Source organism: Ailuropoda melanoleuca, chromosome 19 (assembly GCF_002007445.2).
Source record: "Ailuropoda melanoleuca isolate Jingjing chromosome 19, ASM200744v2, whole genome shotgun sequence".
NCBI lineage: Eukaryota > Metazoa > Chordata > Mammalia > Carnivora > Ursidae > Ailuropoda > Ailuropoda melanoleuca.
In genome coordinates, this window is record NC_048236.1 from 235,878 (window position 1) to 257,638 (window position 21,761).

Sequence of the window (21,761 nt, forward strand, 5' to 3'; positions counted from 1 at the left end):
CCATCTTTTTGTGTCCTCTTCAATGTCTTTCAAGAGTGATTTGTAGTTTCTAGAATATAGATCCTTTACGTTTCTGGCTAAGTTAATTCCGAGATAACATATGATTTTTGGTGGTATTGTAAATGGAATGGATTCCCTAATTTCTCTTCCTTCAGTCTCCTTGTTCATGTATAGAAATGCAACTGATTTCTGAGCATTGATTTTGTATCCCGCCACATTACTGAATTGATATATAACTTCTAGTAGTTTGGGGGTGGATTCTTTTGGGTTTTCCATATAAAGTATCATGTCATCTGCGAAGAGAGACAGTTTGACTTCTTCTTTGCCAATTTGGATACCTCTTATCCCTTTTTGTTGTCTGATTGCTGTTGCAAGGACTTCTAGTACTATGTTGAATAATAATGGTGAGAGTGGGCATCCTTGTGTTCCTGATCTTAAAGGAAAGGCTTCCAGCTTTTCCCCATTGAGAATGATATTTGCTGTAGGCTTTTCATAGATGGTTTTTATGAAATTGAGGAATGTACCCTCTATCCCTACACTCTGAAGGGTTTTAATCAGGAAAGGATGCTGTATTTTGTCAAATGCTTTTTCTGCATCTATTGAGAGGATCATATGGTTCTTGACTCTTTTCTTGTTGATGTGATCTATAACACTGATAGATTTGCGAATGTTGAAGCACCCTTGCATCCCAGGGATGAATCCCACTTGGTCATGATGGATAATCCTTTTAATGTACTGTTGGATTCTATTAGCAAGGATCTTGTTGAGGATTTTGGCATCCATATTCATTAGAGAAATCGGTCTGTAATTCTCCTTTTTGAGGGGGTCTTTGCCTGGTTTGGGGATCAAGGTAATATTGGCCTCATAGAATGAGTTTGGTAGTTTTCCTTCTGTTTCTATTTTTTGAAACAGCTTCAGGAAAATAAATATTATTTCTTCTTTGAATGTTTGGTAGAAGTCCCCGGGGAATCCATCAGGCCCTGGAGTCTTGTTTTTTGGGAGGTTTTTGATCATTGCTTCAATCTCTTCATAATTAATCGGTTTGTTTAAATAATCAATTTCTTCCTGTTTCAGTCTTGGTAGTTTATAGGTTTCCAGGAAGGCATCTATTTCTTCCAGGTTGTTTAATTTATTGGCATAAAGCTGTTGATAAAAGTTTCTAATGATCCTTCCTATTTCATTGGTGTTGGTTGTGACCTCTCCCTTTTCCTTCATAATTTTGTTAATTTGGGTCCTTTCGCTATTCTTTTGTATAAGTCTTGCCAATGGCTTATCGATCTTATTTATTCTTTTAAAGAACAAGCTTCTAGTTCTGTTGATCTGCTCTACTGTGCTCCTGGTTTCTAATTCACTGATCACTGCTCTAATCTTGATCAACTTCTTTCTCGTGCATGGATTAGGCCTATTCTTCTGTTCCTGTTCCAGCTTCTTGAGGTGAGAATATAAAAACTGCATTTTAGATTTTGCTATTCTTTTGAGTGAGGGTTGGGTGGCTATGTATTTTCCCCTTAGGACTGCCTTTGCAGTGTCCCATAGGTTTTGGACCGTTGTGTTTTCATTCTCGTTGGTCTCCATAAATTGTTTAAATTGATTTTTGATTTCCTGGTTTATCAAATCATTCTTGAGCAGGATGGTTCTTAGTTTCCAAGTGTTTGAGTTTCTTCCAAATGTTTCCTTGTGATTGAGTTCTAATTTCAAAGGATTGTGGTCTGAGAACATGCAGGGAATAATTTCAGTCATTTGGTATCGGTTGAGACCTGTTTTGTGACACAGCATATGGCCTATTCTGGAGAAGGTTCCATGTGCATTAGAAAAGAATGAGTATTCTTTTGTTCTTGGGTGTAGTCTTCTGTATATATCTATGAGGTCCATCTGGTCTAGTATGGCATTCAAAGCTCTTGTTTTTTTGTTGATTTTCTGCTTAGGTGATCTGTCTATTGCTGATAGTGGAGTGTTGAGGTCCCCTACTATTAACGTATTTTTATCTATATGTCTCTTTATTCTGGTTAAGAGTTGGCTTGTGTATCTAGCTGTTCCCCTGTTGGGGGCATAGATATTTATAATTGTCATATCCACTTGTTGAATACATCCTTTAAGAATAATATAGTGTCCTTCTGTATCTCTAACTACAGTCTTTAAAATCCAATCTGTCTGATATGAGAATTGCTACCCTAGCTTTGTTTTGAGGTTCATTGGCATGAAAAATGGTTTTCCATCCCTTCACTTTCAGTCTGGATGTATCTGTAGGTTCAAAATGAGTCTCTTGTAGACAGCAAATGGATGGGTCATGTCTTTTTATCCAATCTGCCACCCTGGAGCGTTTTATGGGAGCATTTAGGCCATTTACATTGAGAGTGATTATTGAGAAATATGATTTTAATGATGTCATGTTGCCTGTAAAGTCTTTGTTTCTATAGATTGTAAATTTCTGTTCTGTATCACTCTTGGGACCTTTTTACTTTTATAGAACCCCCCTTAATATCTCCTGTAGGGCTGGTTTCGTGGTTATGAAATTGGTCAGTGACTGGCAATTCTGGAAGGTCCTTATCTCTCCATCAATTCTGAATGACAGCCTTGCTGGATAAAGGATCCTTGGCTGCATGCTTTTCTCTGAAAGAGCTTTAAAAATGCCCCCCCACCCGTTTCTCTCATTCCAGGTCTGTGTAGACAGGTCTGACGTAATCCTAGTATTTTTGTCTTTGTACGTGAGAAATTTCCTTGCCCTGGCTGCTTTCAGTACTGTATCCTTGGATCTAATATTTGTGAATTGCACTATGATGTGACGTGGTGTAGGTTTGCTGTGGTCGATCTTGGGAGGGGTCCTCTGTGCCTCTTGGACATGAATGCTTATTTCCTTTGGCAGATTAGGGAAGTTTCCAGCTACAATTTGTTCAAATATCTCTTCTAGACCTCTCTCTTTCTCCACCCCCTCGGGGATGCCGATGATTCTGACATTGGAACGTTTCATTGAGTCAGTAATCTCCCATAATCTACATTCTTGAGATTGGATTTTTTTTAGCCAAGTTTCTGTTTTAACTTTCTCTTCTACCATCCCATCCTCCAGTTCACTAATTCATTCTTCTGCCTCATTCACCCTGGCCATCAGAGCATCTAGTTTTGACTGCATTTGATTCATAGCATTTTTATTCTCTGACAGATTCGCTCTCATTTCCGCCCTTATAGAGTCTATATTCTTGTTAATATTTTCATTAATATTTTTTTCAAGCCTATACATCATCTTGACCATTGTTACTGTGAACTCCATTTCTGACAATTTGGTTATATCCATATCCATCAGTTCTGTGGCAGAGGCCACAGAGTCATTATCTTTTCTTTGCTGGGGGAGGATTTCTCCTTCTTGTCATTCTGATGAGGAGAGGTTGCAGGGTTGTCCAGAGCCCAAATTATTGACCAGGACCCAGGCAGTGTGCACTTGTTTTATAGGGACCCTAGGGATGTGGGCTTCTTGATTTTTCAGCCTGCCCTCTGGGGGAGGGGCCAGCCGTGCTGATACTCATGCAACCCTGTTTGGGTAGAGTCTCCATGTCCCCTGGGAGGGGGGATGGGGATGGGCACACTGTGAGCCGGTATTTCCAGGCTTTTGTTCTCTGGCGGCTTTCCCTGGTGGTTTGCTGTGCCTCTTCTGAGAGTCAGAGCAGCAGTGGCCGTATCCTAGCCTCTGTCTCAGAACAGAGGGATCACAGTCTGCTCTCCCCTGAGCTCTCCTCGCCTTTTTAACTCTGTTTCTGGTGGTGCTGCTAAAAACCCTGCAGCCGGCATCCCAGCCCTCACTTCGAGGGCCTGCACGTCTCTGTCCTTTGTGTTTCTAACACCGCCAGCCGCCACCCGTCCCGTGTGCTCCCGAGCTCCCTGTTTCAGTGAGGTTCGCATGCACTCCGGAGCGCAGGTTTTCAGTCTGGTCGCATGCACGCTCCTGAGCCCCCAGTCTCAGGCCGGTTCCAGTGAGCACTCTAGAGCTCCGGTTTTCAGTTTGGACGTGCACACGCTCCCAGGCTCACGGTCTCAGTCTGTTCTCTCGCGGGTGCCCAACCGCGAGTTTGCCCGCTCCCCAGTGCAGGTGGCTACTGCTTCCCGGCACCCGAGCGTGTAGGCTCCCTCCCCCTTCCATTTATCTTCCGATATCTGTGCGCGGATTCACGGCTTCCCACTTCGTACCTCAATACTCAGCGCTGGAGATGTTCATTTGTAGAGAACCAGATGTATCTTCCAGCATCTCAGGCTGATTCTGTGGGTGTTCATAATGGTCTGGTACCTATCCAGCTCAGCTCAGGGGACCAGCTGAAAAAGGGGACCCCTACTCCTCCGCCATCATAACGCCACCCCTCACTTTTAGATTTTTTTAGCTAATTTTTTCCAGTCTGTCATCTGCTTGATAAGTTTCCCTATAGCGTTATTCATTAAACAGAATTCCTCATTTTTGATGTAATCAAATTAAATATTTTTTTTGCCTTATGATTTGTGCCTTTGCAACTTTGTAGAAGAAGTCCTTCTTCATTACTTGTTATTCATCTGTAGGTTTTTTTTCTATTAACTTAATGATTTTATTTTTTACATATATGTCTTGAATCCATCCAGAGTCCATCTTTGTATTTAACATTAGGCAGTACTTAATGTTACAGTATTTTTGGTTTTTTGGTTGTTTTTAAAATATATTCCGCCAGTTTTCTCAAGGATGTCTACCAAATAATGGGCCCTTAGCTCCATTGATTCATGGTGCTTCCTTATGATAAAGTATGTTCCTGTGTATATATGGAACTGTCTGCAAGTTTACCCTATACCATTGTCTCATTTGTCAGTTCTTGTTGTACCAGCACCACTGATGTCAGTTGTATTACTTACTAGTATATCTTAATATTTGGTAGGATGAGTCCTAGCTTTTTATTTTTATTTTTTCCTGATTGACAGAGCTATTCATGCATCTTTATTTTTCCATATAATTTTACAGTAAGTTTATCAGTTCTTTAAAAAATTAAACAAGGATGTGAGGGCAATCTGGCTGCGACATCTGTCACTCCATTGATCACCAGGGTTGATTCTGCTGATCTGGCTGGCTAGACAGGTGTCCTCTTCCTCCCTTACCACTATCCCCTTTCCTCCCACCCACTTCCCCTCACCCACCTCCCTTTCCACAACCTTCAGTTTATTTCCCAGAGTCAAGAGTCTGTCATGGTTTTTCTCCCTCTCTGATTTCTTCCCATTCAGTTTTCCCTCCCTTCCCCAATGATCCTCTGCGCTATTTCTTATGATCCATATATGAGTGAAACCATATGATAATTATCTTTCTAAAGAGTATACGTTCTATTTACTTAACTGACAACCCATATTTAAATTGATTTACTCCTGCTGCTCCCTTAAACTTATCAATATGAACATATTTCCTCTCACGAGACAAGTACTTGCCATCCTTTCATGGTCTTCTGGTCTCTCCTCCTCACCCCATGTTGATGTTGTCTAGAATGTTATTTTTCAGTTGTCATTAATATATTTTCTCTTTTTCTTCATTTTGGTTCTAGTTGCTTTTGTTTGTTTGTTTGTTTAATAAAAAAAAATAGGCTTACCAAGGTGCTTGATCACACTATTTCCTCACCTCTTGCAGCATCTTCTGAATTTGTTTTGAGCATTTCCTCCAAGTTCAGTGGGGATCTTTGCATGTGGCAAACTTTCCAAGGCTTTCAAAGTCCCAAAGTATTATGATCAAATATTTAAGTGACAATTTGGCTGTATATAAAATTCTAGGTACAAAGTTCTTTTTTTCAATCCTTCAATAATATTACTCAACTGCCTTCTGGCATCCAGTGCTCCTCTTAAGAATTCTAATGTAGATCTAGTTCTTGTTCTTCTATAGGTGATCTGAAAGTCTTTAGAATTTACCCTTTGTCTCTGATATTCTTACACTTCATATGATGAATTTAGGGCTGTGTGTGTGTGCATGTGTGTTTGTCTCCTATTTTCCCTTCTTGGCAACATAGGAGTCTTTCCGATCCAAGATCTTTTCTTCTTCTATAATTCTGAGAGATTTATATTAATTTTTTCTTCAAATATTTCATCCCTTCCATCTTTTTTCTTTCATAGGGATTATTGTAACCATATGTTGGTACATATGTTTTTCCATGTCTCATCACTTGTCTTTGATTCTTTAATCTCCTAATGCTTTATAGGAACTTTCTAAAGAAAGCATTCCTGAGCTTTTCTTATAGCTCATGCTCCCACCACATCTATTCTTTATATATCACATATATTGAGGTCTTTATTTCAACCATAATATTTTTCACAATCATTATTTTAACTTAGCAGTTTTAATGGTTCTTGCTTTTGATTCATGTAGTTTATGTCTTCCATTACCTCTTATCCATACTGACAATATTTACCTATAATTATTGTGCTGTCAATCCCCATAGTTCTTCTTCAGATGGTTTCTCTTGTTTGCTGTGTTGTTACTCTTTTAAGGCAGTAGCTCTCTTAAGGCACCAAGTTGTTTTGGCTTCTGAATTCGGATTCCCCTGGAGTAATCATATACCCAGTCTAGTGATAGGGGAAAAATGGAAGGCTAGATCCTTTTATCTCATGAGCTTTAAAAGTGGTACCTAGAGCATAAGAATACCCTCTTTTGTACCCACATTGCTGCCATTCCCATCCTCTTGCCAAGGTTTCACCTTTAAACACTTTGGGAGATCCTCTTTAGTTTGTAACCCACCTGCCTTGGAGTTTGGTGAAGAAAAGGTTTAGGGAGCAAATGCCCATAGGCAGTTGGCCACCTATCTTCATCAATCACCCCCTGCTTTTGCTTGGTCACATGGTCCCCTAGAGCACCTGTGACCTAGGCTGATGCAGCCTATCTGCAATGAAGGGAAGGTCATAATGGTCTCAAAGCTCATGACTGCGAGTCAAGAGCAGAAATCAGAAGTTTTCTCTCACCTGTTTTTTATTATGTCTCCAGCCACCATCTGCCCATCTGTGATCTCACATCTACCATTTGCACACCAGTGTAGCCTCTGGCTTCCACATTATGTTGGTTCCATTTGGTCTCATTCCAGAAATCTCATGTCTAACTGACTTTTATATAGTTCCTCTAGAGTTAATGACCTCTATCCTCCTTCTTATTCCTCTCTCCCCAATTTTGAATCTGAGACATGGAGAAGCCTCTACAGCACCCTGTACTTCAACCATCTTGGCAATTATCCTCGGGTCCCCTCTTCCTGACTCTGAGGCTGCATGAGCTATCCGGCCATCCCTTCCTAGGACTCTCTCTTCTGGTGACCTACCTGACCTACTTGAGCTCAGAGGCATTGAGAGAGGGTGGGCCAGAGGTACCCTCTGGAGAAGTGATCAGAACTAAGGAGGACACAAAGAAGACAGTGACGCCCAGGGAACCAGAATAGACAATGCGATTGGCCTCCAAAAACCTTGAAAGGAAGTGGAAAGGGGACAGAGCCAGCTCCTTAGGATCCCTCAGGCCAGGGGAAACTGATGCCTGAGATTTTTATAATCAGCTGAAGTCCAGGCTGGCCCTGGGCCCAAAGGGGCGGAGTTTCTCCCTAAGCTGTTGGGAAGCAAGGGGTAGGTCTGGGACACACAGCTGCAGGGCCTTCTTGGACAGGCTTGCCTCCTGGGGCACCCAGCCCATCCTTGGCTATCTTCATGTTTGGGTCAGATTGTGCACATTTATCTCCCTGGGTCTCAAGCCTAGAAAGCCCTGAAGGTAGAATCGCACCAGCCCAGGCCCCAGGAGTTCAAACTACAGAGGCAGGCCTCCCTGGTTCTCTCTTCCCCAAATCAGAGGTGACCTAAGCTGCCCGGTCACTCTTCATGCACCTCACTGAGACCCCAGACCTACCTGTACTTTGTAGAAGCCAGGTTGGTGTCCACACAGGAGAAGTGGTTGGGGCTAAAGCATAAAGAAAGTAGACCACAACTGTCCACAGGCTGAGAAGACAGAATGGAGTCTGGCCCCAATGCTGTGAGAGAAAGTAGGGGACACGGAGACAGTCTGTCAGGGCCTGTTAAGCCAGGGGTGAACTGTGCCTAAGGTCTGCACACCATTGCTGTTGGTGTATGTGTGTAAGAAAAAAAGAAACATAGAGAGAGATTCTGGGTTTCTGTCTAGTGAGCCCTGGGCAAACCTTCCCACCAGTTGGGGCTGGGACTATCAGTGTGGAACAGGGGTTAAGAGTCCTTCCCTGGAGACAGGGTCTTCACTCCCCTTGGATCAGAGCAGAAGAAGATCTGGTGGGATCTGAGGTGATTGAAGCACATGAAGGGGTGGGTGATATTCCTTCCCAGACTTAGGAGGGAGGGGAGCATTTCCTCAAGAAGGAAGCTCACTTGGAGATACCACCAAGCTGATAATTCTGAGAATAGTGACCAAGTTGCTGGAAGAGTTATAGCTTCCACAACAGTAGGGCACTGAGTCCTCCCCCCTCAGCTAAATCATGGTGATGAAAAAGCCAGCATCTAGCCCACCCTAGATTGTGTGATGAGAGTTCTTAGCTGCCATGTGGGCTTGGAACTGTGACTAATCTGGCAGACTCATTTGCAGATGTCGGCTGACACTGGGTTTTCCTCATAGGGCTCTCCCTAGAGAGGGTATTGGCATTGCACAGAGAGTGCCTGTCCCACCAATTCATAAAGTTCCACAGGCACAACTCTATTTCCCCAGGAACCTGGATGACAAGCCCTCAAGTCAGGGCCCTAGCTGTCCTCAGCTACTCCTCTCCCAGGCCTGGGGTAAGGGGAGAGGAAGCCCACACCTACAGCATAGTCCCCAAAGTCATCCCTCTGGTCACAGAGCCACCTTCCTCCCTGCCCGACCCCTCCCCTTCACCCTCTCCATCTCACCTGATGCCAGGAGCACCAGCAGGATAGATGGCAGGATCAGGCATAGGGCTCTCCGAGCTATGCCACCCCCACCTGTTTCTGACAGTGGAGGATAGAAGCGGAAGCCTCTGGGGAGAGGGAAACAGAAGAAGAGCCTGATTCTACCCCAGCTTCGCAGCATCTCTGAACTAGAAGAATCAAAAAGGCCAAAACCTTGATTGGGGTAGTGAGTAGCCTGACAGGCGGCTCTTTGGCAGGGGGCAGGGGTGAGGGCAGGGCGGGGGAGGAGAGGCTAGGCCTGGATGGGAGTCCACCACCTTCAGGGTCTGTTTCTGGTCCTGAAGACCTCAGTCCTGCCTCAGGCTCTCACTTTTGCCCAGCTTCTCCTTATATCTGTCATGCCACACCTTCCACCCCATCACACTCCTCCATCATTGCTACAGAAATCTCTGAGAATGCCCAAGAAGAGAAACATGGTAAAGGAAGAGACCATTCCTCTATTCTTTTTTTTTTAAGAGAGATAGAGTACATGCACGAGTGAAGTGGGGATGGGGAGGAGGAGCAGAGGGAGAGGGAGAGAGAAAATCTTAGACAGGCTCCATGATCAACAGGAGATGATGACCTGAGCAGAAATCGAAAGTGGGATGCTCAACTGACTGAGCCACCCAGGTGCACCACCTTTCCTCTATTCTTTCTCTCCATTCACTACTTGTGCGTGGTTGGGGGGCTGTGGAGTCCCCAGGGCAACACAGGGACTCTACTCCCAAGCATGGTGGGTCAATGATGTGTTTTCACCCTGGGAGGTGTTTGAATGGATGGCGAGTTTCAACTCCAGGCACTGTGAGGATGGTCTCTGCAAGAGGTGGGGGCCAAAGGAGGTGAAGAGGTGCTGAGCAGGGAGTATCAGAGGGGAAGGCGAGAGGGACGGGTCCACTGGGCACAGGGAGCAGGGAGGAGAGTTCAGCACCAGCTCCATCTCTTCACTTCTCATTCTTCTCATTCCCTACAAGTGCACTGTCAACATTGGTTGGAAGAATACTTGAGTGGGTGAAAGATGAAAAAGTCTTTCATTTTAACAATGTGTGTGTAAAATGTACAGAGGGAAAAAACAGCCAATGTTGGAACACACTGAGAAACAAAAAAAAAGTGGTAAGGTATAAAATAACTATCTGTGAGTCCACACTGATATAAATAAATGATTGAGTAAATTTATAGATAAGTAGGGGAGAATAGACAAATCTGTACATAAGAATTCCAAATAATTTATGTGCACCCTCTGCCCTCAAGGGGGGAGCATAACCTCCACCCCTTAAGTGTGAGCTGTCTGTGGTGCCTTCTTCCAAAAAGAACAGTGTGGAAAGAGGGAAAGAGTAACTTCAGAGTGGACAAACATGGCAAGCGCCACCTCAGCTCTGTGATCGAGGTTAAGAGTGACCACAGTAATCCCATGGGTTGTATGTGCCTCTGACATGATCTGATGAGAATGGCACTTTACTTCTACAGTCTTCCTCCCCAAACCCCTAGCCTCATGAAGGAAAATCTCAAACAACTCTCAAATGAAAGACAGGTATTTTTTTAAGAAATTAGTTTGAGTAGGCACAAAGAACAGCAAACATGACCATGTAAGGGACTAGCGTATCTAAGGAAGGCACATCAACCATGTACGTAGCCCAGTGTGCATTGAACTCACATGGCTCATTTTCCCAGTTGGTTGGTTATAACCTAGCTCCCCCCACCCCCCACCCCAGCAGGTGTGTTCAGTCTTTAGAGCATTCTGTTCAGGTAACAGAATTTTCTCACCTCCCTAAAATGAGCGACCGTCTCTTCTTCTCCAGACCTCATATGTCCCTGTACCTCCCTGCCCTGGTCCTGTTGTGGAAATGGGCCCCAGAGAGCCCCAGGGAGAAGGGCAACCACAGAGGGGAGGAGGTGGGTAGCTGGAGTCTTTGAGGAAAATGAGGAGGGAGCCTGGACCCCAAGATGTCACTGGGCATCAGGAGACTAGTCGCCCAGGGCAGAGGGGACAAAATGGAGGAGAGGTCTATAGCCACTTCCTGCCCATAACCATGTGTTCTCAACACAGAACTAAAGTGAGGGCTCAGCTACCTTGCATTAATTGGATTTCTAGGCTCTGTTAGAGGTCTCAGCCTGCATTAAGACCCCATAGTTTGTGCCCACCCCTTTCTCTGACCCTCGGTGTGTCTGGTCTCCCTAAGGCCCCAGTCCTGCCGTGCTGGTCATGCCTTAAACCATGCTGAATTCCTCCCGGGGCTGCTCCCCAACTAGCCTCATAGGTTTCGGGCTATAAGGGGGTCCTCTAGCAAGAAGCTGACGCAGAGGCCCGTATGCAACGGCTGCTCATGAAGGTACCTAGTCCTGTGCTGTGTCCTAATGCTACCAACACTGTGAGTCCCCTGAAGGCCAGGCAGCTTTTTCGCTCCATGAGCCCTGCCTTGCTCGATCCTGCAGCATCCTCCTTGATCTGATAAGGAAGAAACCACAGAGCTCATCTCCAGCCTCTTACTGTGGAGGCTGAGCTGCAAACCAGGCCAGTGACTTGTCCAAGGTATCACGGAGATTGCACAGCTGAGCCGGGCATTTGAACCCTGTCTCCCAACACACCCTAGCACTTTGCCCGCTGCTGAGCAGACCTCATCCACCACAGCTCCCAGCAGCATGTCCCCATCATCCCTGCAAATTGGCTGCACTTGTGCTCCCAGACCCAAGACAAGGCAGTGATGGAGGAGACTTGAGGGGGAAAGGGGGAAAGGATTTAGGCACCAAAATCATATTAGCCCTTTCTTTGAAAATGAAAAATAAAAAATTAGAAGTGTGATTCTCTTTTCTTAAGAGAAAAATCTGCTTTAATTGAATAGAAAGTCTAAATCAAAGTATCCAGGTGTAAAAGTACCACATGCTATAAAAAGTTCTGATCTGTATTAATAAGAAGCTAAATTTATAACAAGGAAGTGAAAGCTTCGTTGGCCAACCGGTTCTGTTGAAAGAGAAAGCTTGAAGGCAGGGCTGTGCGACAGAATTTCCCTGACCTTCCGGACCAGCATAGTAGCCACCAGCCACGTACGGTCGTTGAACATCTGACACGTGGCACGTTGAACATCTGACACCTGAAGAACTGAATTTTGATTTTTCATTTAATTTTAATTAACTTAAATGTAAATAGCCGTGTGCGGTTAGTGGCTAGAGTATTGGCTCAGCTTTAGGTGACCGGGGTCAACTTTAACAATATCCCGCCCTCCGAAGGGACAGGTATCTTTGTTGCGTGGTGTTTGTGGATGTCGAAACTACAAAGCTAATAGGAGATCATGTAAGAGAAGGTCTCTGTGCGTTGTCTAAAAGACAATATTCAAAATACTATTGTTCTTCAGATTGGGACGCACATCTTAAATAAGATCCCCAAACCTAAGTCATAAAGGGAAAAACGGATGGATTTAATTACACTGCCAAATGCTGTCTTCCCAAATATCAGCAACACAACCTGTGGAGAAGAGAGCTGAGTTTATTGCTCATGGCGATCAGGGAGGATACCGCCTGGGCGAGCTGTGGCAGCGTCCTAGAGGAAGGCAAGGTCCGAATTTATTGAGAAGTTTGGTTTAAGGCAGGTCTTCCTATAGCAGGGGCTGCGTCAGGAGAGGGGAAGGATTCCAGTACAACAGTCCAGGATTTGTAGGAACAGCAAGGTGAGGATTTTGAGGCAGGGATTCAAAGATTCTTAGGGTGCAAACTATCTCTTGATTCTTTCCATGGAAGAGTCGATGGATCTTTCAGGAAGTTTCTATAATGAACAATGAAACCATTTGCCTGGGCAAGAAAATGCCTGGAAAAGTAAATTAATACTTAGAAAAGTGGAAGAGCCAAGTCATGTTAATACAGGCATCAAGATGTGGCCAAAACGGATGTAGTTATAGTTTTTCAGCACACAGCATAAACATTTATATTTCAAACAAATGCTAACATGGACAAAAGCGAGTTGGCGAAGGGCTCCATGTGGACACTGGCACTCCTGCGTGCAGCCACAGGTGCCACGCAGGCAAAGGTTTGGACTGCAGCTGCTCACGGAGACAGATGCACGTGGCTCTGGCTGGAATGAGAGACGATGGCAGTGAACTCCTGCCACTCACCACCTGATCCCCTTCTGGAAGACAGTTTCTCATCACCACCACCCCCCAGGGTTCTGATGAGGTAAGAGGCTGTCTGCTGACCAGAACAGACCGTAAGACCACTAAGTGTCGGTCACCCCCGGGCTCCTCGGCTGTGGGTTCTCCACATGGCTGGCTGCAGTTCTCTAACCCGTTTTGTTCTGGCATATGGGATGAGGACCCAAGGAAGCTGGAACATTCAGCTGATCTTCCTTTCACTGCCTGTGTAAGTAATGGAGAGTCTAAATCTAAAAATGGCTCCTTGTGTCTTCTTTTTTTTTTTTAAGATTTTTTAAATTTCTTTATTTGACAGAGATAGAGACAGCCAGCAAGAGAGGGGACACAAGCAGGGGGAGTGGGAGAGGAAGAAGCAGGCTCATAGCGGAGGAGCCTGATGTGGGGCTCGATCCCATAACGCCAGGATCACGCCCTGAGCCGAAGGCAGACGCTTAACCGCTGTGCCACCCAGGCGCCCCTCCTTGTGTCTTCTGCACCAAATCACTGAGGCCTGGCCTCATGCGTGCTTGCCTAGTAACAGAGGAGAGACTGAGGGGAGATATTGCTGTGTCTAAAACTGACCGTGGATGAATATCAAAATGAACCAAGGAGTTACTAAGAATCAGCAAACAGAAGAAAAGAAGTCCAATAGCAAAATGGTCAGAAGCAAGAGATCCAGCACAGTAAAAATCCAAATGCCTAACAAGCCCATGGATAGATGTTTGATCTCATTAGTTCTCAGAGAAACACTCATGTGAAACACTGAGCTGCCACTTTGTACTCAGCAGACTGGCAGGAACTAGGAAGTTGGATAAGATTCGGTATCAGTGAGAATGTGAGAAAGTTCCGGAACGTCCATGTGGAACAAGTGTGTAACTGTCCTACACTCAGCGTCCAACTCCTGAGCGTCCAGCCACTCTGCTGTGGTTGCTGGGTTTCTGTCTTGTTTAGGAAACGTGCCTACTGCAAGGTCATATTTTCTGTTTTCTTCTAGAAGCTTTAATGTTTATACCTTTCATATTTAGGTCTATGATCCATTTTAGTTCATTTCGTATATGGTGTGAGAGAAGGGTAAAAGCCTTTTCCCCCCTCAGGTGACTGTCCAATAGACCATCACCATCTCTTGGGAAGACCAACCTCCCCCATTAAGTCACAGAGCACCTGTATGATAATCAGGTGAATACACGTATGGGTGTGTTTCTGAAGCCTTGCTCTATTTGTCTTATGCCCCCTGGGTATGTGCTCTAGAAAAAAATCTTACATAGGTCCTCCAGGAAGATGATGGGGATGTTTACTTCAAACTGCTTTTCATTTTTCTGCATTTTGCTCATTTGTTTATTTTTTTATAATCAGCTGTCCATCACAAGGGGAACAGAAAAGTAAAATTCAACACTTACATGGAATCATACATAACAATAAAAAAAATCAAAGACTTAGATTTACAGAGCAACAAGGATAACATCAGAAGCAAAATAGAAGGATTGAGTGAAATTTATAAACAGAGTTATAGTTTTCAAAAAAAGGTTAAATCACAACTTTCATACAGTTAAAAATTAAAAATTCTTTTTAACTCATACTCAGTGAATAAACCAGGCAGATGTTAGGACCAGTTAGAAAAGGAAGTCAAGAAGCATACGTTTATATGGAGGAAGTGAATATTGAAACAAATTGCATGGGGAAACAAACCAGTCTGGGGTTTATTTTCCGCTGCAGCAGGGGAGAAGGAAGACAGGACAGAATCTGCACGCCTATCACTTACCTACAACTTGCAAAAGTATAAGATAGCCCCCCCCCCCAGAATCAGAATCAGAGAGCACAAGAAAGAGTGTGCTAGAGACTGTGCAGTTTCCCACTGAAGTACATATTTTTTATACAATAGAGTGAAATGTGTATAAAACAAAGCCTGTAAAATCAATTCTACATATTTTCAAGGATCTACACAGATAAAAATAAGCATATGGACAGTAGATTGAAAGGACATACATTAAACACATTAAAAGGATGCTTGTGGGGAGGGAGCCCAACGGGTGGGTGAAGGTGAGAAAAATAAAGATCACATTAAAAAAGTGAGCGATAAAGAATTTCCATAGGTGACTGTGTGCCAAAGGATAAGGAGTATGGCAACTCAGTTTTGAGCACTTAAAGATCTTAAATTAAAAAAAAAAAGCAGAAACAAAGCATGTTTGCATTCTGTTTGCAATCAATTGGCCTTCTCCTCCATCCTGTGGGCGGATATTACTTGCTAACATGTTGGAGTGGGAATATTTGAGTAGGAGGAAGGACTGGGCTGGGGAGCCTGGGTACAGGAGATGGGCAAGGACACTTGGCTCAAATTTACTCAATAGAGTGGTCCAGCCTTACGAAGGTGGCGTTCTCTACACAGCCAGGGAGAGGATGTAAAATGAAATGATTGCTTCCCTTCAAGTCCCAAAGAGGAGTCTGGTCCTCAAAGGTCAGCCCCTCTCCAAAAAGACCTGCGCTTGGTTCCAAACGTAATCAGTTATGATTTTATGAGGTTTTGAAAAGTTTGCTTACAGAATGCTAAACTGGAACTATTTTCACTTACGTGACTGCCATGGAACCTGAATTTTCCAAATGTCACTGAATAATTAATGAGCATGTGGGTATCCCAGGAGTGGGTTGAAGCAGAGTGATGGGAGATAGGAGTCATTGTCTTAAACGCGCAGAGAGTTTTGAGAAAGTACCAGAGATTTTGGAAGAGGAAAAAATAGGAATTCTCTGAGTTTGTGTTTTCTTATGCGATATGCAACACATAATAATGTCCAATATATTGTTTTTGGTAAATAGGAACTTTTATTATAACATAACTTGATAATAGACAAAAGGGTATATTTGTCATAACACAACGAAGAACGTATGTTTGTATTTGTCTTTCACTGACCGTAAAAGTCCAAAACAAAGATCTTTCAAATTTGGACTATTTTCATCTCAGTTTTGATGGAGATTGTTTGGGCAGATGCTGTGGGCCTTCCTCCCTCCTTCTCATGGGCCTTTCTGTGCAGTGAAAGGTCTGTATGATCCTTTCTCTTAGAGTATATATACTGGACTCAGTTTCCTTAGCCACATTAGCCTAGAGTTTTCTCCAATTACTGGAGAGAAGGAATAGGAAGCCACTATCAGTCCTCCACGGCGTGCCCTTTGTGGCTTGATGGAAATATTTATGTTCACATTTATCCTGCACTAAGCTTGATCTAGTTCTCATGCACTAGTCTGGGCTCAGTCACTCTTGATTACATTTTGGTGTCTTTATTACCATTTGAATGAGGGAACCAGGCAGCACAATGGATTCGGACCTGGAGGGGCCACACTCTGCCAAGTGTGAAATGTAAGGCCTTTGTTTCTCTGAGCTCAATAAATACAGAAGGACCCAGAGAATTGGAGCCACTGAATGTCACAGTGGGAAGAGCCAGAAAAGGGTGAGGGACTTGCTCAAGGTCATTGAACATGTCCGGGGCAGAGAGGGAATGGGGATCAGGTCAGGGCACTTCCCTTCATCTGGTGACAGCCCCCGCCCCTGGGTAAAGAGCAAGGTATTAGTGCTTCCACAGCATCCAGACACTAAAACTAAATTGATAAAATGTCCCTGAGTAGAGGGCAATGGAACCACTTAACTGCATAAACCCTTGTAACCAGCCAGTTAGTTCCTGAGTATCACTGGATGTTTCTAAAGTACCGGGCAATGAATGTATTCTATGACTTCCCTCTATCCTGTCTACAGCCCTGTTGGTTTGCATGGTCAACTCGTTATTTACAGATACTACAAATTCCAAGCTAAACCCAGCCCTCTCCTGATGTTCACATAGTGAGATTAGCACATGGGCCCGCAGTGTCCTGTGGGGTGGAGGCGCCTCCAACTCACTGGCTCAGAAGGAGAAGGTTTCTTTCTTTTTTTTTTTTTTATTTAAATTCAATTCTCCAACACATAGTACATCATTAGTTTCAGGTGTAGAGTTTAACAATTCATCAGTTGCATAAAACACCCAGTGCTCATCACATCTTGTGTCCTCCTTAATGCCCAACACCCAGTTACCCCCAACTCCCACCCACCTCCCTTCCAGCAACCCCCGGTTTGTTTCCTAGAATTAAGGAGAAGGTTTCTTAAGACGCTTGAGGCAGGGGCACCACCTGGGTGGCTCAGACAGTTAAGCGTCTGTCTCCAGCTCAGGTCCTGGTCTCAGGGTCCTGGGTTGGAGCCCCACGAGCCCCACATTGGGCTCCCTGCTCAGCGGGGAGCCTGCTTCTCCCTCTGCCTCTGCTGCTCCCTCTGCTTGTGCTCTCACTTGTGCTCGCTCTCTCTCTCTCTCTCAAATAATTAAATACAATCTTAGGGAAAAAAAGCTTGAGGCAGACGTATCAGGGTCCCCCTTTTTTTCTTTCTGTTTCCCCATGTGGACAGACGGGCTTTCTAATAAACTGGCAGTGCCCCCACCAACGAGAAGCAACTCCAGGTCAGTGAAAGGCCCTTCGTTTTGCTCTCTAGAATCATTCCTCCCCTGCTACTTTTTAAATCCCTTCAGAAAGGGGGCAGTTTTTATTGGCACACTGGAACCATTCCCAGGATTCACCAAGAACCATCCAGTCAAGGTGAATCTCTGCAGGATCCCCACTGCACCAAGTACCTGCTGAAAGACACAGTGAGAAACATAACCTCTTTGAGCCTCCCTGCCTTGTACCATCGAGACAGCCGGGCTTATTTCACAGCAGAAAGATTAACGAATTAAGTGTTGGCTCAGTTATCCAGTGCCTCCAGCTGGTTCTCTGATACAGAGTAAGAGGATTTTTGAGGTCACCTGGTCCAACCACCTTAGAAGGTGAGAAAGCGGAGGCCCAGAGAGGAGCTATGACCTTCTCAAACTCACAAAGTATGAGTGTGGAAGACCCCAGTGCACTGATTTCGGGTCTGGAGCTTTTCCCATGACTCTGCGCCATCTCTCCAAAGCAGCCCTCCCGGCAGATGGGGCTCACTGTTTCTCACCTTTGCACTCTATCAACCAAATCTGTTTGGACAGGGTATGGGGATTCTGAGGTGAGAGCTCGACCACGCACTGGTATAGCCCCAAGTCCTGCTGCCAGAGCTGTCACGTGACCTTGCATCCAGCCTCCCTGGGACAATCCTTCAGCAGGTATCTCCCGGCCTGGGCCCAGTTTAGGTCTTGGCTCCCAGTGTTCATGCGCACCAGTGTCTCTGCGGGGCCCTGGCTCCTCTCCTGCTGCCAGGCCTTCAGGCTGGAGGAATAGAGCATGAGGGTGTGAGAACCGACTGTGGTCCAGTTCTTTCCTTCCTGCAGGCACTTTTGTTTCTCCTCTTCACCTACTGCTTGGAATCCTAGAATGAGAAGTCAAAGTGCTTCACTGAGCAAATGTTTCTTCCACCATCCCTACATCTGCAGACCCCAGTGCAGATACAAGGTCGTAGATCAAAAGTCTTAGGAGCTGCATCAAGCATTTACGAGTAATTTAGGATTTCTGTAAATTATTTTTATTTTTTTAAATTTCTTTAAAGATTTTATTTATTTATTTGACAGCGATAGAGACAGCCAGTGAGAGAGGGAACACAAGCAGGGGGAGTGGGAGAGGAAGAAGCAGGCTCCTAGTGGAAAAGCCCGATGTGGGGCTCAATCCCAGAATGCCGGGATCACGCCCTGAGCCGAAGGCAGACGCTTAACCGCTGTGCCACCCAGGCGCACCTCTGTAAATTATTTTTAAATGGTTCAGCAATTTTATATATACATGTTTGAATCTAGGTAATAAGTTTATGGTGGCTATTCTTTCCATATTTTTGTAGGTTGGAAAATTTTAATAATAAAATGGTAAAAAAAACGTAAAAAATAACCAGTTTTAAAACCCATATTCTATTCTATTGTATTCGTGCTTTCCCAGACATGTCCCTTGCTTTCTAGTACACAGTACTTCATACTAGCCCTTCCCCCCCAGGCTGCACATTCTCCCCACTCCTCTCCAGCCACATTACCCCTCCTGGTCCCAGAGGAGAGCCTACCTGAATGATTCCACCTCCACTGATCTCTTTCCCCTTTCAAACATTGATCGCCCTGCACCTGCTTACACTACTACCACCACCCCATCATCATCCACCATAACTTTTATTAAGCCACCTACTATGCCCTAAATACTGAGTGTAAGAATTTTACATCAGTCTACTATTTAACTTTTAGGACAACCCTCTGAAGTAGGTACCATGTACAAATAAACACTGAATAAATGAAGACACTGAGGCTCAGAGACTTTGGAGGACTTTCTAAGGTCACAAATGTAGAAAGTGGCAGAGACAGGATTTGAACCCTGTTCTGTCTGATTCCATCCCACTTCACCTCTTTTCCACACAGCCTCTCTGTGCCTTCCTAGAGGGACTTCCACTGTATTTTTGTTTTCATGCTGTGACTTTGCCCTTTCGTTATTTACCTTTCCCTTCTACTAATCCACCTCGATCTCAGTGCCTGATTCTTTTAAGGAGAGACTTTGTTTTACACTTCACATCTCCCAGGAAATCAGCATAGTGATGAGAGATTGTTTGGATGACTTCACATAATTTCTTAATTTCACACAGGCTCTAGAGAAAGCTTCAGACTCTGTTTCATCACCCAGTTCCTGCTGGGACAGGCGCATCCATTACCTTCATTTCTCTTCCCTGTGTCTAGCACACACCCGGATCCCATCCAGTCCCTTCTAAGGAAGTGAGAGAAACCCCTCTTCACAGGTACCCACATCCTTCCCCTTGCTTCTCCCTACCTGATGCTCAGAGCGGCAGCAGCAGCAGCAGCCATGACCAGCCCCAGAGCCCTGTCTCCTCCATCCATCCCCGTCCCAAGATCCACTGGGGGCTGGGCATCCGAGGGCTCTTCCGGTTGCTGGAGAATGTTGCCCCCGCAGGGGTATTTTCCATGTTCCCTGAGAGGCTTGACCATTACTTTGCAATTAATAAGGGAAGTGTGAAGAAGGAGCAGCTCAGGAAAATGCAGAAGAGAAGAGTGATCACTGTCCTTGTGACATCTTCCTTCCTGCTTCCATTACATCACAGCCCCATTGGTCAACACTAGAGAGATCCCCATTCTCCACCATAGCAAGTTTGGACCCACCCATCTGATGTCCCACTTCCGCTCCATTCACTGTCTCAGGTCACCAGGACTTTCTCATCCCTGGCCACTGACCACTACATACTGCACCCCCCTGCTGTTGCCTCTGTCTGGAATGACACTGTACATCCAAATTTGTCTTGTTCTTCAAGACAGAGCCCAAACCCTGCTGATGACCTGCCTTCCTTAATCTTGCTCCACACTGTGGTTCTCAAGTATGGGCATGTGGCTAAAACACTCAGGAAGTTGGCAAGCATACACATGCCTGAGCTGCACACCGAGAGATTCTGATTTGGTAGGTCTGGGAAAGCTCAGCAATCTGCATTTTAACTAACAGCCCAGGGATTCTGAGGCAAGTGGTCCAAAGAGGGGATGCCTGTAAAAGCTCTGTTTGAGGTCAGATGAGCACTGAGGGGCTCCTCAGGTACTCGCCCTAGATGCAAGATGTGCACTTCCCTGAGCTCCCAGCCTAGACAGAGGCATGGAGATCACAAACATGACAGTACTAGGAGTAACTACCACAGATCTAATACACTTGTCATCTTTTGGCTCCCCAGCACCCAATACCTTCTCCACCTGGGGGACATGCCCCAATACACAGTCTCACTAGGGTACAGAGCTCTCCTTCCTCTACTACTGAGTATAGAGGCAGACATTTCTCCTGTATCTAAGTGCCGCATGTGACTCGATCTAAGCTTGGCCAAATACAAGATTCTGTCTAGGATTCTGGACCCTAAAGGTGTGACACAAGGTGTAGGGCCATTGGAGATGACTGACACAGAAGAAATGTAAGCATTGAGAGTCCAGGAATAGCATGGTGCCAAGGGTGTGGTGGCTTAAAGTGTCCAAGGGCAGTGGAACCAATGGCAACATCACTAGATTGTGTGATATTGTGAATATACGAAATATGTGTTCAGTCATTTAGATAATTAAAATAAATTTCTCACATACATTTGGACTTCATCTATATAGTTCCTGGATCACAGCTCCCAAAATCCACGAAACTTCCTAAGCCGTGAGAGCAATGGGAGCTTCATTTGTCATGTTTGGTCTCTGGTCCTCAGTTCCTGAAAACACTTCAGAGCCATAAATGTGACATGAGTGTCTTGTTCATAACAAGCCCCTCTCTACTGCACCTGAGTTTATGTAAATGAGATGATTTTTGGAAATCCCAAAAGGATGGGGGCTCTTGCCTAGGGAACGAACCTTGAAAAGAGGGCTGGAACTTTCAACCCCAACCCCTGATTTCCGGGGAAGAAGGAGGGACTGGAGGTTGAATCAGTCATCAATGGCCAATGAATTCATCAATCATGCCTATGTAATGAAGCTTCCATTAAAAAAACAAAAAACACACAGATATCGGAAGCTAAACAGAAGGGGGAGGGAGCCGCCGTGTCAGGGCGCCGGGAAGCGGTAGCCACCTACAAGGGGGAGCGGACAGACCGGGCGCCGGGAAGCGGTAGCCACCTACAAGGGGGAGCGGACAGACCGTGGACCCGCACGCTTGAGACAGCAGGCTGAGAAGGGAGCTCCAGGAGCGTACGCGGGACGGCTGGCGGTTGGCAGGCCACCTGCATGGGGGAACAGGTGGATTCGCGGACGGCACCCGCGAGACAGCAGACTTAGAACGCGAGCTCCAGGAGCGCGCGCGCAGGGCGGC

The 21,761-nt window shown here is 45.1% G+C and overlaps 1 protein-coding gene across 2 annotated transcripts in view; it reads right to left on the minus strand.

Moving 5' to 3' along the window:
• Positions 1–12,540: 12,540 nt before the first annotated feature.
• Positions 12,541–21,761, minus strand: part of TREM1 (triggering receptor expressed on myeloid cells 1) — a 23,136-nt gene continuing 13,915 nt past the window's right edge. Inside the window, exon 4 of one of the 2 annotated variants that reach the window (XM_034647932.1) lies at positions 12,541–12,670. In XM_034647932.1, the coding sequence (XP_034503823.1) occupies positions 12,556–12,670 (115 nt within the window). In that variant the 3' untranslated portion in view covers positions 12,541–12,555. Of the gene's footprint in view, positions 12,671–17,285; positions 18,337–21,761 lie in introns of those variants that run through there. The other variant, XM_034647933.1, reaches the window with a different exon arrangement.